Here is a 12,780-nt window from a genome sequence, read left to right on the forward strand (position 1 = left end):
TGGCGGCGCGGGTGGGCAACCCAAGGAGGAGGACGACGACGACTTGCCCCCCCGTTCCACCCACCCACCCACGCATACGCACACGCACACCTCCAAAACTCTGCTTGGTTGGGTTACTTTGCATCATGTGGCGGTATCGACGCGTCGACATTGGATGGACGAGCAAGGTTGAAGACGTCCTGTGGCTTGACATTATTTTCCATTTCGTTTCGTTTGTTCGCCAGTCATTGGCACGGTCATGTCGTCGTCAGTCAGTCAGTCAGTGAGTCAGCCAGGACGTTCGTTGCTTTTCCTCCCTTGGGTGTCCCGGCGAGAAAGAGGTCTCTTTGACGACGCGGGATGAAGTCAGGACGCCGACATGATCCCGTCAGCAGGTATGGATTTTGAAGGCACTGTCTTTCGCAAGAGTCTCGACCCTCTTCTCCTGGCGGCGAACGAACCTGGAAGCTTGAAGGCTGAAGAAGAGAGGAGGTTTGACACTAGGCCAAGCGCCAAAGAGACGAAAGCATGGAAAGCAAGGCACAGCTACGCTTTTCCCGCAGTAGTCTCGGACGCCGTCCTTTTCAGAGGTCAAGCGCGAAGCGGGAATGCGTGCGTCCAGCCACTCACTCACCTTCACTCGCTCCATCGGCGAGTAACCGCTGCCCCATCTCCCCGTTCCAATAGTTGTCGACCTGCCTGCTGGCGGGTTCCGATGACGCTAAGTAAACTAACTACCTAACCTCTCGGTCCCGCCGTCACATTGGAGGTTCGCCCCCCCCGGTCCCCCGTCCCCGTCCCTAACTAGGGATTAACGGCACCGTCGGTGCAGGGTGGTGTGAAACCGACAAGTGGTCGACCAAATAGCGCTATGGACGGACGCTGGCTACCGTTTCGCGTCTCTCCGCATGGTTGACGGCGGGTGTCACAGCACATGGCCTGGAATGTCTCACGACGCTACTCCACACAAACTTGGCAACTAGCGGGTTGGTGGCTGAGGGAGGATCACTGACGCCGATGGTAGTACTAAGCCGACGACGACACGTCCATGATGAAGGCCGAGGTCGTCAACTGCTGGAAAACCATGCTTACCATCAACTCTTTTCAAAGCAGGTGGAAGCCCATGTCATGTGGTCTTGAAACTCTCTTCTCTCAACTAGACATTGGTCCGAAAAAGAACCGTTTAAAATGCTTTGGCTAACGTCGAATAGGTTACCCATAAAATTTCCCGAAATAACGTCCGTATCTCATGATGTCGATGATGCACAAAATCTTTCATAATACACGCGGCAGATGGATACCCAATATCCCATCTGTCCACCAACTCCTCCCACACCCCCCTGTCGAACCCGAACCGTTTTCCTTTTCCAACGGCAAGGGGACTCGACGGATCGTGGGCAACAAATGAAAAAAAGCCATAAATAAGAACCCCCCGCAAGTTGCAGCAAATTGTGTCGGCTTAACAATTCGCCCACTAGTAATTCCGCGACTCCGTGTAAAAAGCAGCTCTCATAAAACAATAGACCGGCCCGGCAAAGAAGATGTTGGTTTCGTCTTTTAAGATTTGTCCCTGGGAAAAACGTCTCTCAGTTCCTGATTAAAAGACGAGGAAAAGCCCATTAGCCCATTTTGAACTTGGCCTAACTAGCCCGTCCTTGTCTGCGAGTAAGAAAAGAAGACAGAACGGGTCGCTAGTTGGAAAAGGGAGGGAGAGGAGAAAGGGCTCGAGACTGAGAGGAAATGGGGGGGGGGAAGGGTAAGTTACTTACAAGAGAGCCAACTCGAGGTCACCGTGAATGCGCGCCTTCAACGTGATCTCAATGTCGAGGTTGAGGTCCAGACGCAACCGCAGCGTATCGCTCTTGTCGCTGCCGCCGCCGCCTTGTTGACCGCCCAGGGCACCGCCGGCAACGTTGCCTAGCGTGTTCTGGACGCCGTTCGTGACACCGCCGTCGGTCAGGCCGCCGAGGGGACCGCCGCCGCCCTGCTGTTGCTGCTGCTGGCCCTGGTTGCGCTTCTGCATCTGCTTGCTCTTGGTGCGCGTGCGACGCTGGGGCTTCTCCTGGGGCTGCTCGCTGGGCGCTTCCGACGTCTCGTCGTCAGAGGCGTACTTGGTGTTGTTTCTCTCGCGGGGGGATGCCATTTTGATGTGAGGGGGGGGGGGGGTTCTTTTGATTCCGTTGATCGGATCTGAAGTTCTAAAAGATAATATATAAAAAAAATGACTAGGCCAACCAAGTTCTCTTGTTGTTGTTTTCCTGTCGGAAAGAGGAAAAGAGGGAGGACCTGGGTATTAAGGGGCGGGTATGGTTCTTTTTGGTTCGACCGGTAGGTTTGAAGTGTTTCTTTCAAAGTCTGTTTCGGCTTTCCTCTAGGGCGGGATGAGGACGGGCAACATATAAGTGATTCCGGACAGTATCCGGAAAGGGGAGGGGAAGGGGGAGGGGGGGGTTCAAAACAGGATGGAAAGCTTACACCCTCTTCTCGGCTGATGAGATCATGTTGGACCCTTGGAAGAGAGGAGGACCCAGGTTTCTTTCTCCCATGTTCTCATGTTGCCAAAGTTCCCGCCGCACACCCCTCCCCCCCTCCTCGGGGAGAGGATTTGCGTCACACCTCTCGAGTCTCGAGATGTTCTGGACCGGAATGACGTTGAGGAGGGCCAAGCGGCATGCGGAGGGGGGGCGGATACACTGGGGCCGCCGGGGCGCTGGGCCTGTCTCATGCAAGCCCCTCTCTCTCACTCTCCCACTCTCGATGTGGCCCCGATCTACGTGTGAGCATGCATGTACCTGGGCTGCCAGAAAGGTAGGAGCGTCTTCTCCCAAAGCCCTACCGCATCCTGTCTGTACCTTGGACCTCGAGAGAATTGGATGTGACTACATCGTACTTGGTTTACACTACATGATACGGTATTCACTAGCTAACTATGTGGTCAAGCATCCCTGTTCCTCATTCGAGAATCCCAACCACACAAACACAACAACTTGCACGCTCGCGCCCAATCATGCGACCCCCCCTCCTCTGCTTCTCCTTCATGCTCACGCCATAGAAGGAGGGCGGGCAGCTGGGAGAGTCACTGGGCACTGCCAATCCAATGCAGAGGGAGAGAGAGGCATGACGCGCCATTACTCTATCTGCCGCTGCCATCAAACAAGCTTCTCTGCTGCTGTAAGCCGGTTTGGAAGAGGCTCACAGGGCTTGTCACAGTGCTGCTGCTGCCGTGTGCACTGACGATGGATGGAGACGGAAACTTGGACTCGCTCGCTGGTTGGTTCGGTCACAGTTCACACGGGTTATCAAAACCAAGAACCCACAGGGGGTAGGGGGGAGATGGCCAACTCGTCGATTCGAACCCTCATGCAAAGCAAGCAAGCAAGCTTTTCCAGAACGAAAAGAAAGAAGAAGGAAAGCCTCTTGGACTTTACACACCATGATGGCGGTGTTGCTCTCTCTCTCTCTCTCACACACAGTCCTAGACTCGCACGTTCCTCCCAAAAGCTCCGAGACTCCTCGACTCCCCCAGATTATTCCATGACAAAAGAGGAAGAATAATGAAAAGGAAAAGAACGCGGCACACACCCTTCTCTCCAACCCCACCTTACCCTCCCCGGCCTCGGTTGACATCCATCCCTCCCCCCCTCCCCGGCCTCCCGAGCCTAACCTCTAACGTAGCCGCTCTCGATTCCCAGCGCCATCTGCCGCTTGAGGTTGATCGCGACGCAGTCCCCCTCCTCGTAGCCCTCGCGCAGCCTGCCGTCCGGGTCCCAGTAGACGGCCCATCGGCCGTCGTCCTCGAGGACGGCGACGAAGCCGAGGCCGCTGCCGCGCAGCGTCAGGAACTTCTCGTCGTCGCTCCAGCCCCAGGGGCCGATGACGTGGCCGATGGTGTCCTTGCGGCCACTGTGGCGCGCCGCCCTGGTGTCGGCGTCGACCCAGATCCAGTTGAGCATGGGCGGGTCCTCGGATATCGTCGAGACGAGGCCGCGGTACTGCTCTTCGCTGGGGTAGGTGAAGTAGTACCCCGAGAACTTGTGCCCGGGTGCCGGTGCGAGGCTGTGGTTTATCCAAAGCTGGAGGGGAGGGAGGCGGTGTCAGTTTTCCGTTCACGGTTCCCACAGTCAGTTCGAGGAGTGGAGGGATGCGCCGCAAGGTTTGGCATGGTGTAAGTCAAAAGACACGGACGGGGTTGGTGGTGATGATGGGTGTGACCAGCACCCGCCCCGGGAAAGAGAGAGACAAGATCCCCGAGGAGAGAAAATCAGGGTGGACGTGCAGAAGTGGCTGCAGATGATCTGGGGGGGGACTGTCTAGGGGTGTGGATTATGGATGGGGAGAGGGTGATTGCAAAGAGGTAAGTGAAGGGGGGGGGATACAATATCTGACATATCTCACTTTCTGCCTCATTCACTCACTCACCTTGTTATCGACGAGGACGACGGGACACTCCTCCTCCCGGCCGTCGACGTCGAGCACTGTCGTGAGGCTGAACTTGGCCTGCTCCTTGGAGGCGGCATTCTGCTTCTTCTGCGCGCTGACGGCCTGCCCCGTGCCAATGACTGTGGGGATGGCGGCGATGGCCAGCAGGCCGATGACCATGTTTCGGATTTTGTTCTTCTGAAAGAGGGGAGTGTAAGGGCCCCGGGTGTGTGTGTGTGTGTGGAGGAATGGGATGATCCTTTTCTTCGGTGTGGGAAAAAAGAGATAAGGTCGGGGAAAGATTTAACGCGCCGTTGAGTGAGTGTGAGCAGATTTTCGAGTGGGAGAACCAGGGGGGGGAAAAAAAGCTGGGAACTGATGCTCGAAGTGTGGTCTGGTGAACTCCGTCCGGAATGGAGGGGACGGGGGGGCTCGGGGGGTGTCAGAACCGCGTAAAGTGGTTGTGAGTTGGCGTTCGCGACGTGTTCAGAGGTTTACAGTGGGGGGGGGGGGGGGGGGGGGGAAGCAAGATGTTCTTCTTTTTGCCGGGGGAGGATTCGATATGTCACTGTCTGTGTGTGTTGAGAGAGACACGGACGGGGTGGAGTGAGTGAGTGGGTGGAATTCCATCGCCGAGGAGGAACCGGGGGAGGAAGAAGATGCAGAGATGCAGAGATGGAGAGAGAGAGAGAGACAGAGAAGGAGAAAACAGGTTTCTTGGGTCTGTCGGTCTGTGTAAGCCGCGGTCACAAATGTCGAAAACCCCCCCCCTTCCTGCTCATTCACTTACACTTGCATTGTCTCTCTCTCTCTCTCTGTGCACTATCACGCGGTGGGATCGGAGAGCCTAGGACGAAAGAATGGATCGAGATGCCCGTTTCGGAGATCCCTGTCCGTTCCCACAACCACCATACGCCCCCCCACCTCGCCGGTCCACAGTCTCCCATGTCTAGACCGTTCGTTGTCGATAAATCTTCTACTTCCGTCTCTGTCGTTTCGTATGCACACGCCCCCTTTCCCTCTCCTTTTGCGGCATACATGCGCTTCTCGACGTCATACTTTGCTGTCTCAGCCTACTTCTGCTTTGACTACATCCCATCTTTGCTTTCTGTTGTACTTGTAAGTGGCTCGACCGGGGGGGGGGGGGGGGGTTCAGAGCTCTCAACAGCTGTCTCTTCTCGGCCGGGACCCAGTCACCCTCCCCCCCCCATCCCTTCGTCCCGTCGACGTCATCTTCTTCATTCTTTTTCCTTCTCCGTCCTTGTGCCTCATCCTGCGTTTCCCCATCTCGCCTTGTGCCGAAAACAAACCTGTGTCCCTTCCCCCCGTTGAGCCCACCCCCCCTTTGGTCGCGTTGTTGTCTCTGGGGACCCTGTCGATCGAGGGTATGCCCGTTGTCTTCCACCTGGCTTGGCCTTACACGCCTACTCGCACACCAATTAGAGAACCTGCTACCTCGTTGACAAACGTGTAAGGCCAGCCGAGCGAGTTCGGACAGGAAAATCCTGCTTGGTGCCCTCGCGCCCCCCCAAATCTGTGTCGGAAGTGATATCACAGCGGCGGGTCTAGTCTGGAACGGGAGCTTGACAACAGTGCCTTTCTTCTCGAGGCATCGCGGGGGCCTGGGCCCTTCCATAGTAGTGCAATGCTTTACACGGCAAATGGCGGGCTGGCCATCGTTCTCTCCCCTCTACCTTACCAACTATCACCCGGTCCCCCCGATCTTTCCCTGCCCCTCCTCCCCCCCCTCCCTCCCTCAGGTGACAAGCGGTGTCTCCCTCATGCACACCCCTATTGCGTCACAAAGGGGCCCCAGTTCCAGTTCAGCCTCGCAGCTTTCCTGTTTACCACGGAGGAAGGGGGCGTGAGTGTGTGAGTGAGGTAATGGACATGACCTCTCTGGGGAGAAGAAAGATCTGATTTAACTGTCAAAGCCGGCCCTGTACCTTAACTTGCTACCCTTCCCACCCCCCCTTTTCTGAATGGTCCTGTTTTTCCCACTTTCGGTTTCCAACAATTTCAAAACACTTGTGAAAGAAGTTATCGTGAACCTCGTCTAACCAACACCTGACCAAACCCCGTCCACACAATATCACGTTGCCCCGAAGTAGCTTCTACCGGAGACTGAAAGGGGGAGCTCTATCAAAACACACATATACAACACCCCACCAATCCTTATGGACGACAAAATGGCCAGGAACAAGAACAAGGTAAGCAACCTCTCACTGATGAATGGGCATTGGCGCCGGTGTTAACTATTGGCAGAAGGGTCAGGGCCAAGGCGCCGCCGGAAACCAGCAGCCCGGCAACAGCAGCAACTCCGAGGAGCAGAGGCCTGAAGAGCAGAAGCCTGAGGAGCAGAAGCCTGAGGAGCAGAAGCCTGAAGAGCAAAAGGCAGAGGACCAGAAGCCTGAGGGTACGACGCCCGTTGGCGAGTTCGGCAACCCCGCCGGGGAGGAGCAGTCCGGCACCGACGAGAAGAAGACCGAGGGTTCCCCCTTGGGCGGCGACGAGAGCAAGCCCGAGGACAATGCTCAAGGTGACAAGCCTGAAGACCAATCGCAAGACAAGCCCCAGGACCAAGCATCACAAGACGAGAAGAAGCCCGGCGAGGACGCAAACCCGCAAGACGCGCAGCAGGAGAAGCCTGAAGACGCGCAAAAGAAGTCCGAAGGCGAGCAGGACAAGCCTGAGGACGAACAGAGCTTGACCGAGGACCAAAAAAAGAAAAAGAAGCTCGAAGAGGAGCAGAAGAGAAAAGCGCAGGAGCAGAAGGCGGCCGGCCAGGAGACGGACGACAAGAAGAAACAGTCGTCACAGCAGGCCGGCGTCGAGGACGAGAGCGAGCCCGCATCCTCCACCGACAAGGAAAAGAAGCCGTCGGCGGCAGACCAGACCAAGGGCCAAGAGCCGTCCAAGGGCGACGACGACCAGGTCGAGGACGTCGAGGGCGAGTACTACGACGACGATGACGAGGAGGGCGAAGATGACGAAGAAGAGTACAGCGGTGACTCGCAAGACGAGGACGATGACGAAGAAGATTATGACGAGGATGAGGACTACGACTCGGACGAGGACGAGGAGGAAGACGACGACGACAACTACACGACACAGAACGGTCAGATGACGCGACAGCAGCAGCAGCAGATGCAGCAGCAACAGCAGATGCAGATGCAGCAGCAGCAGCAACAGATGCAAGGCGGCGGCGACGCGGGCGGCAAGAACCCGCTGAAGCTGAGGCTCGACCTGAACCTCGACATTGAAATCACCCTGAAGGCCAGGATCCACGGTGATCTGACGCTGGCGTTGCTGTAAGTGTTCCAATTCCCTCTTTTCTTCGATTCCCCTATCCTCCCCCCCCTTTTGCTGCCATTTTTCAAAAACCATTCGCTCGGAGTCGCTTCCGGGAGGAAAGGCCTAGGTTTCGACTCGCAACTCTGATTGCGAGTCTGTGTCCCTTTCCCTGCCCGTGGCGCTTCAACCTTTGTTGTCGAACTCTCTCATGCAATGCGATCACCGGGCCCCGGGCGAGACTCATCATCGGCGCCCATCGGTGTTTGCGTGCTTGCGCAGCAGCGAGTCAGCAAGGGCGCACGCAGTGTGGCTGTCGACCTCCTAGTCTCCGTTTAATCCTCTCTGGGGGGTTGGGGAAACAAAAAAAACAAAAAAACGGAGGCGTGGAGCTGTTCTTCTCCGTCTTTTCCGAGACTGGCATGCGAAAGTTCGCGGCCGTTGAACGGGGCGGACCGTTATCTTTCCCCTCAGCTAGACTTTACACCGACCCGAGCAAGCGGTTTGCGGAAGCCCAATTGCAACGGTGCCCTTCTCTCATCCGTTGGATTGTGGCTTTTCGCGGTCATTATGACGACACGGGCCGTCGCTCTGGGGTGCTATTTTCCTTGTGTCGTACTCGGTCGAAAAGAAAACCTCGCCTTCTCGTTCAAAAGGCTAACTTCATAGGGACATGGACTAGTGAGGAGATGTGAGTCCGCCTGTCGACCAGCCTTCCTCGCCAAGGTTTCCTCCCCCTCCCGAATCTTTCCAACCAGCATCGAGTTCGTCATCAAATCCATGATCGAAATGTTTCAATACCACACATTAACGGCATAACGGCGAAAACATTTGCGTTGCAGAAGCGCAACAACAGAAATTTTTGTGTAACGAGTTTCCTTTGTCATTCCCCAAACAAGAGAGCAGAGCGAGAAGGGCTGATGGGACGATGGGTCTTGACGAGTTCGCTTTCTCCCTCAAAGAACGGTGTTTTTCGGACGGTAGGGATTCTAGGGAATTGTTTGTTTGTCTGGGTGGTGTTGTGTTGTTGTACGAGTCCACAGCGAATCCAACTTGTCAGGCTTAGCGGCGGATCGGATCCCTTGTGCTGTCCTGTCCAGTTCCGTGTAATTTTAGGCGCCGAATCATGAACGTTAATTTCCACAAACCTACCAGCATTCAGTGTGATCCACTGCGTGTGTGCTGTCTGTTACCCGGCGATCAAGGGAGGGTCCATCGTGGGTAATCAGCCCAGGACTCCATCAACGGCAGAGTGCCAGAGTGGTTAATGGGTGTGACTCGAACTGTCGAAATTCGATCGCTATCACATGGCTTCGGCCGCATGAGTTCAAATCTCATCTCTGTCGACGTCTTCTATTTTTGGGGGTTTGCCTCCTTGAAGCTTCGGCCGTTTCAAACGCTGACCGAATCGAACTGGCCGTTCATTCGAACGATTCACGCCGACGAACTGCCTGCACAGATAGATTGTGGCGAGCTGCAGTTCGGCGAAGCTCGTATCATGTCGGTCCATGCAAGCCGCCAAGCCAAGATTCCCGGCCTGGAATGCCCTCGGTTTCTTTCACCGACGACGGGTTGGATTTGTGGCTGATGGACATTTTCTGCAGAAAAACGCCATACTCATTCATACCGGATGCGTCCGGTCATGCATGCGCCAGAGTGAACTCGGCAACCCGCCCGAGTCGGCCAAGTGCAGCATCACAATGCTGTAAGAATGAAGTCCTTATGCGGTCGAGGTCCAATCATGAAACATTGTTCAGCCTCATCCCGAGTCCCATTGGGCGGCGGCGGCGGCATGTGCAGGGGGGAAAACCTGTTTTTATTGTGCTCCTGACGATGTTGACAGCGGGCGATGGCAGGCCAGTCCCAGGGGGACGGAAGCCACACTGGCGACTGGCACGCTGGGAAACGGCGATGACGGGTGGCCCACTATGATCTAGAACAGGGGCAGACTTTCTGCTCCATAATTTTGAGTCGTCTTCCGTACCGCTTTTCGCCACTGCCGTGTCGTAGCCGCGGATCGATCATAGTTGGGCATGCTATCGAGCCAAGCTGGACAAAGCGCAGAAGGGTGGTCGTCGGGTGGGTGCAGCTTAAACTCGACTCTGTTCGGACGACGTGTGACGGAGCGAGTCGACCGTGCCAGAGCAGTGGGATTGCGCCACGTTTGATCGACTTGCACCAGAGACGCGTTGTGTGTGCCGTCGCACCGAGCTGCCATTACTGGGACAGCAGTGCAACGGGAGCCAGAAGACAGACCAACCGGCCAACGAGGGTGGATCGAGATTGGTGCTGGAGCTCTGGATAAACGGACAGCTGGGAACGGATGGTGAGAGGACTGGAAGCGAGTTCGCGCTGGGGGGGAGCTCGAGTCTCGGGGGGCCGCGTGGAGACACTCGGAGAGAAAGCGCCGACACTGTCGACCGGTGATTCGATCAAATCTTGGGATGGCTGCCGCCGGGGTGTAGCGTGTAACTTGCGCGGAGCTTCACACCATTTTGCTGGCCAAAGCGATGTCAAGAGCGGGGAACAGCGGCGGGGAACCGTGTGGCGCCGACGCTAGGGAAGAAGCCACACATTGGGCGAAACGGTGGATGATCTGCATCGGGAAAACGGTGGTCTAGATCCGTTTTCGAGGGGTTTGCTTGTCTCGTCCACTCTGGTGGTAAGGATGATGCTGTTGTTGGAGGCAGATGACAGAAGATGACCCCACATTGAAATTATCGACTGGCAGGCAACGGCAGTGTAGAGCTGGAGCTGGCAGCTAGGGAGTCGGCGACTCAGAAGGATGGTCAGTTTGCGTCATTGTTGATGCTGTTATTGGTCATGTCTTGTACCAGCTCGGGTGATGGATGGCGGACAGCGGCGAGTGCATCGTACAGGGAGAGCAAAGGCTTGTGTGGGATGAGACGTCGTTGGCTCCCCTGCTGGTAGGGCTATTGGCAGTAAAAGATTCGTAGCACCCGTGGGTTTGCACAGAGTTTTGAAGTACGACACGATGATACGACTTTGAGTGGTGGGTGGGTGATAGGTGGTGGGTGGTGTGGGTGAGAGTTGGGCAGTACGTGCATGACGTGACAAGAAGAGAAGCAGAAACCTCGGAGCGGATAATCACGTGTGTATGAGCCGATAAAGGAAGATAAGATATGATCATAGATAAGATACGTTAGTGGCTTAGACGTGGCTGAAGAGTGGCAGAAGCGGGGTTGTGGCTAGACGTCCGTTGGGGGGAGAGGGGAGACAACGCAACAAGGCAATGCAACGCATGAAGCATGATTGACCGGAGCTCCCAAACCAAGCAACCCGGAACAAACAAACAAACAAACCCCCCCATTTCCCCTATTGTCGCCCCCTCCCATTGCGCTGCTCAGATTGGACGACTCATGGCGTGTTGACCATCGACCGTTGGCCAGCACACAAGAAACACGCGTCTGATGATAATTACACCACCATCGTCGGATACTTTACACACGGAAACAAAAGCTTCTTCGCCCTCGCATCGACCTCCAGATACGAGCGATAGCAGCCTCTCTCTCCACATCCATCTCCTCCGTCGTCCTCGATACATCCGCCCACCATGCCTGACCTTAACTCTGTTCCCGCATCACCATATCCGCAGAGCGCCTCTCGACGCTCCTCCCACCAGATGCCGCCTCCTCCGCTTCCGGCGCAAGCGTCAGACCCGTCCCTCAACATCCTCCCCTCGAACCAAAACACCGTCAACCACCCTCACCCCTCTAGCGCCGCCGTTGGGTCTCCGCCAATGGCCCCGGCACCACTCGCGTCGCCCCCGGCCGCTCCCGAGCCAGCCGTCTCCGGCCCGGGCCCCATCCGCCACCCGCGACCCATCACGGCGTCCGACCTTCACATGCAGCTCGAGAAGGAGCAAGAGGCAGTGGTACGTTCTGTGTGACACGCGGTGCTCTTGATGGAGGTACAAATCATCTAACTAAGGAGCAACACAGGTGAACCGTCTTACACGAGAGCTCCAGCTCCTCCGCACGGCGCAGAACGCCTCGGTCGTCTCGAACGCCTCGTCGACGTCCGCCTCCAACGCGCCCGAAGCCCCCGATACCCATCTCCTGTCCGGTGCCGCCTTCTCTACCCCTTCCGTTCCATCCAACAGCTCCCGCCGACACCACCGCACCGCGTCAAACGCCAGCGCCCGAAGCCTGAATGCCGTCGCAGGCTCGGCCTCCGCATCCACTGCTTCCGTACCCATGTCCGTGCCGAGACCCTCGAATCCCACCCGTCAAGACAGCGTCGCCTCGCGTCACAGCTTGTCGTCCTCGCCGGCGCCCTCACAGCACTATCTGGACCCGAGCGGCGGTGGCCTGACGTATTTTCAACAACAACGCCTGCCGCAGCAGCAGCAGCAGCAGCAGCACACAGGGGGTGCGTCTGTAGCCTACACGCCCGGAGGCGGCAGCGAGTCGCAGCTGTCGCCTGGTCTCATACCGACAACGTCGAGGTACGAGGAGACGGCACTGCACCGCCAGGAGTTGGAAAACGTCAAGAAGGAGAACGAGGCGCTAAAGCAGAGGATCCGCGACCTGGAGAAGCTCGTCCGGGAGAAGATGGCCGGGCGCGAGAGGAGGGGGAGCGAGAGCACCGGCAGTGCCGCCGCGACGGGAACGGTGCCCGGCGTGGGAGTGACGACTGGCGGAGCGGGCATCGCCGGCGCACGACGACCGGGAGGCGAGCGGGAACGGTCTCTAACGACGATGAGCGTCGCCAGCAGCGTGGCGGTCGGCGTGCCCGATGAGGAGCTGCAAGTGGGTGAGAGCGCGGCAAGCTTGGGGCTGAACCCCTGAGCGGCGTGCTGCTGGCTGGACTGGTATCATTGATAGCGATGCTTTATGGAACGGGTTATGGCTTACGACTGAGACGGGATTGGCGTTTATGGGACTTACGGACAGAGTGAGAGAGAAAGAGAGAGAGTTGGTCTCCTCTGCATTGGGACGAATCCGGGCTACGCCTTTCATAGTAATAACGATATTTCCATTACGGCATGCCTCTCGTGGTGTTGAAGGACGTGAAACGCAAATGGTCTTTCGCCCTTGCTTTGGCTTCCATGTTGCTCTTATAGCTCGT

General features: G+C 56.8%; 4 protein-coding genes across 4 annotated transcripts; 2 read left to right on the forward strand and 2 right to left on the reverse strand.

Annotated features, from left to right (window-relative positions):
* Positions 1-1,619: 1,619 nt before the first annotated feature.
* On the reverse strand, positions 1,620-2,122 carry CH63R_06521 (uncharacterized protein; the record flags this gene model as incomplete). Its single annotated transcript, XM_018301496.1, has 2 exons — positions 1,620-1,638; positions 1,749-2,122. 2 exons carry the CDS (start codon positions 2,120-2,122, stop codon positions 1,620-1,622), a joined length of 393 nt encoding a protein of 130 aa, XP_018159346.1.
* Positions 2,123-3,638: 1,516 nt separating this feature from the next.
* Positions 3,639-4,578, reverse strand: CH63R_06522 (uncharacterized protein; the record flags this gene model as incomplete). Its single annotated transcript, XM_018301497.1, has 2 exons — positions 3,639-4,052; positions 4,399-4,578. 2 exons carry the CDS (start codon positions 4,576-4,578, stop codon positions 3,639-3,641), a joined length of 594 nt encoding a protein of 197 aa, XP_018159347.1.
* A 1,997-nt stretch (positions 4,579-6,575) lies between these two features.
* Positions 6,576-7,713, forward strand: CH63R_06523 (uncharacterized protein; the record flags this gene model as incomplete). The annotated part of the gene is made up of 2 exons (XM_018301498.1): positions 6,576-6,608; positions 6,664-7,713. 2 exons carry the CDS (start codon positions 6,576-6,578, stop codon positions 7,711-7,713), a joined length of 1,083 nt encoding a protein of 360 aa, XP_018159348.1.
* Positions 7,714-11,263: 3,550 nt separating this feature from the next.
* CH63R_06524 (uncharacterized protein) lies at positions 11,264-12,500 on the forward strand (the record flags this gene model as incomplete). The annotated part of the gene is made up of 2 exons (XM_018301499.1): positions 11,264-11,584; positions 11,652-12,500. The coding sequence occupies 2 exons, from the start codon at positions 11,264-11,266 to the stop codon at positions 12,498-12,500; spliced, it is 1,170 nt and encodes a 389-aa protein (XP_018159349.1).
* Positions 12,501-12,780: the final 280 nt, after the last annotated feature.

The sequence above is a fragment of the Colletotrichum higginsianum genome, chromosome 4 (assembly GCF_001672515.1).
Source record: "Colletotrichum higginsianum IMI 349063 chromosome 4, whole genome shotgun sequence".
Classification (NCBI taxonomy): domain Eukaryota; kingdom Fungi; phylum Ascomycota; class Sordariomycetes; order Glomerellales; family Glomerellaceae; genus Colletotrichum; species Colletotrichum higginsianum.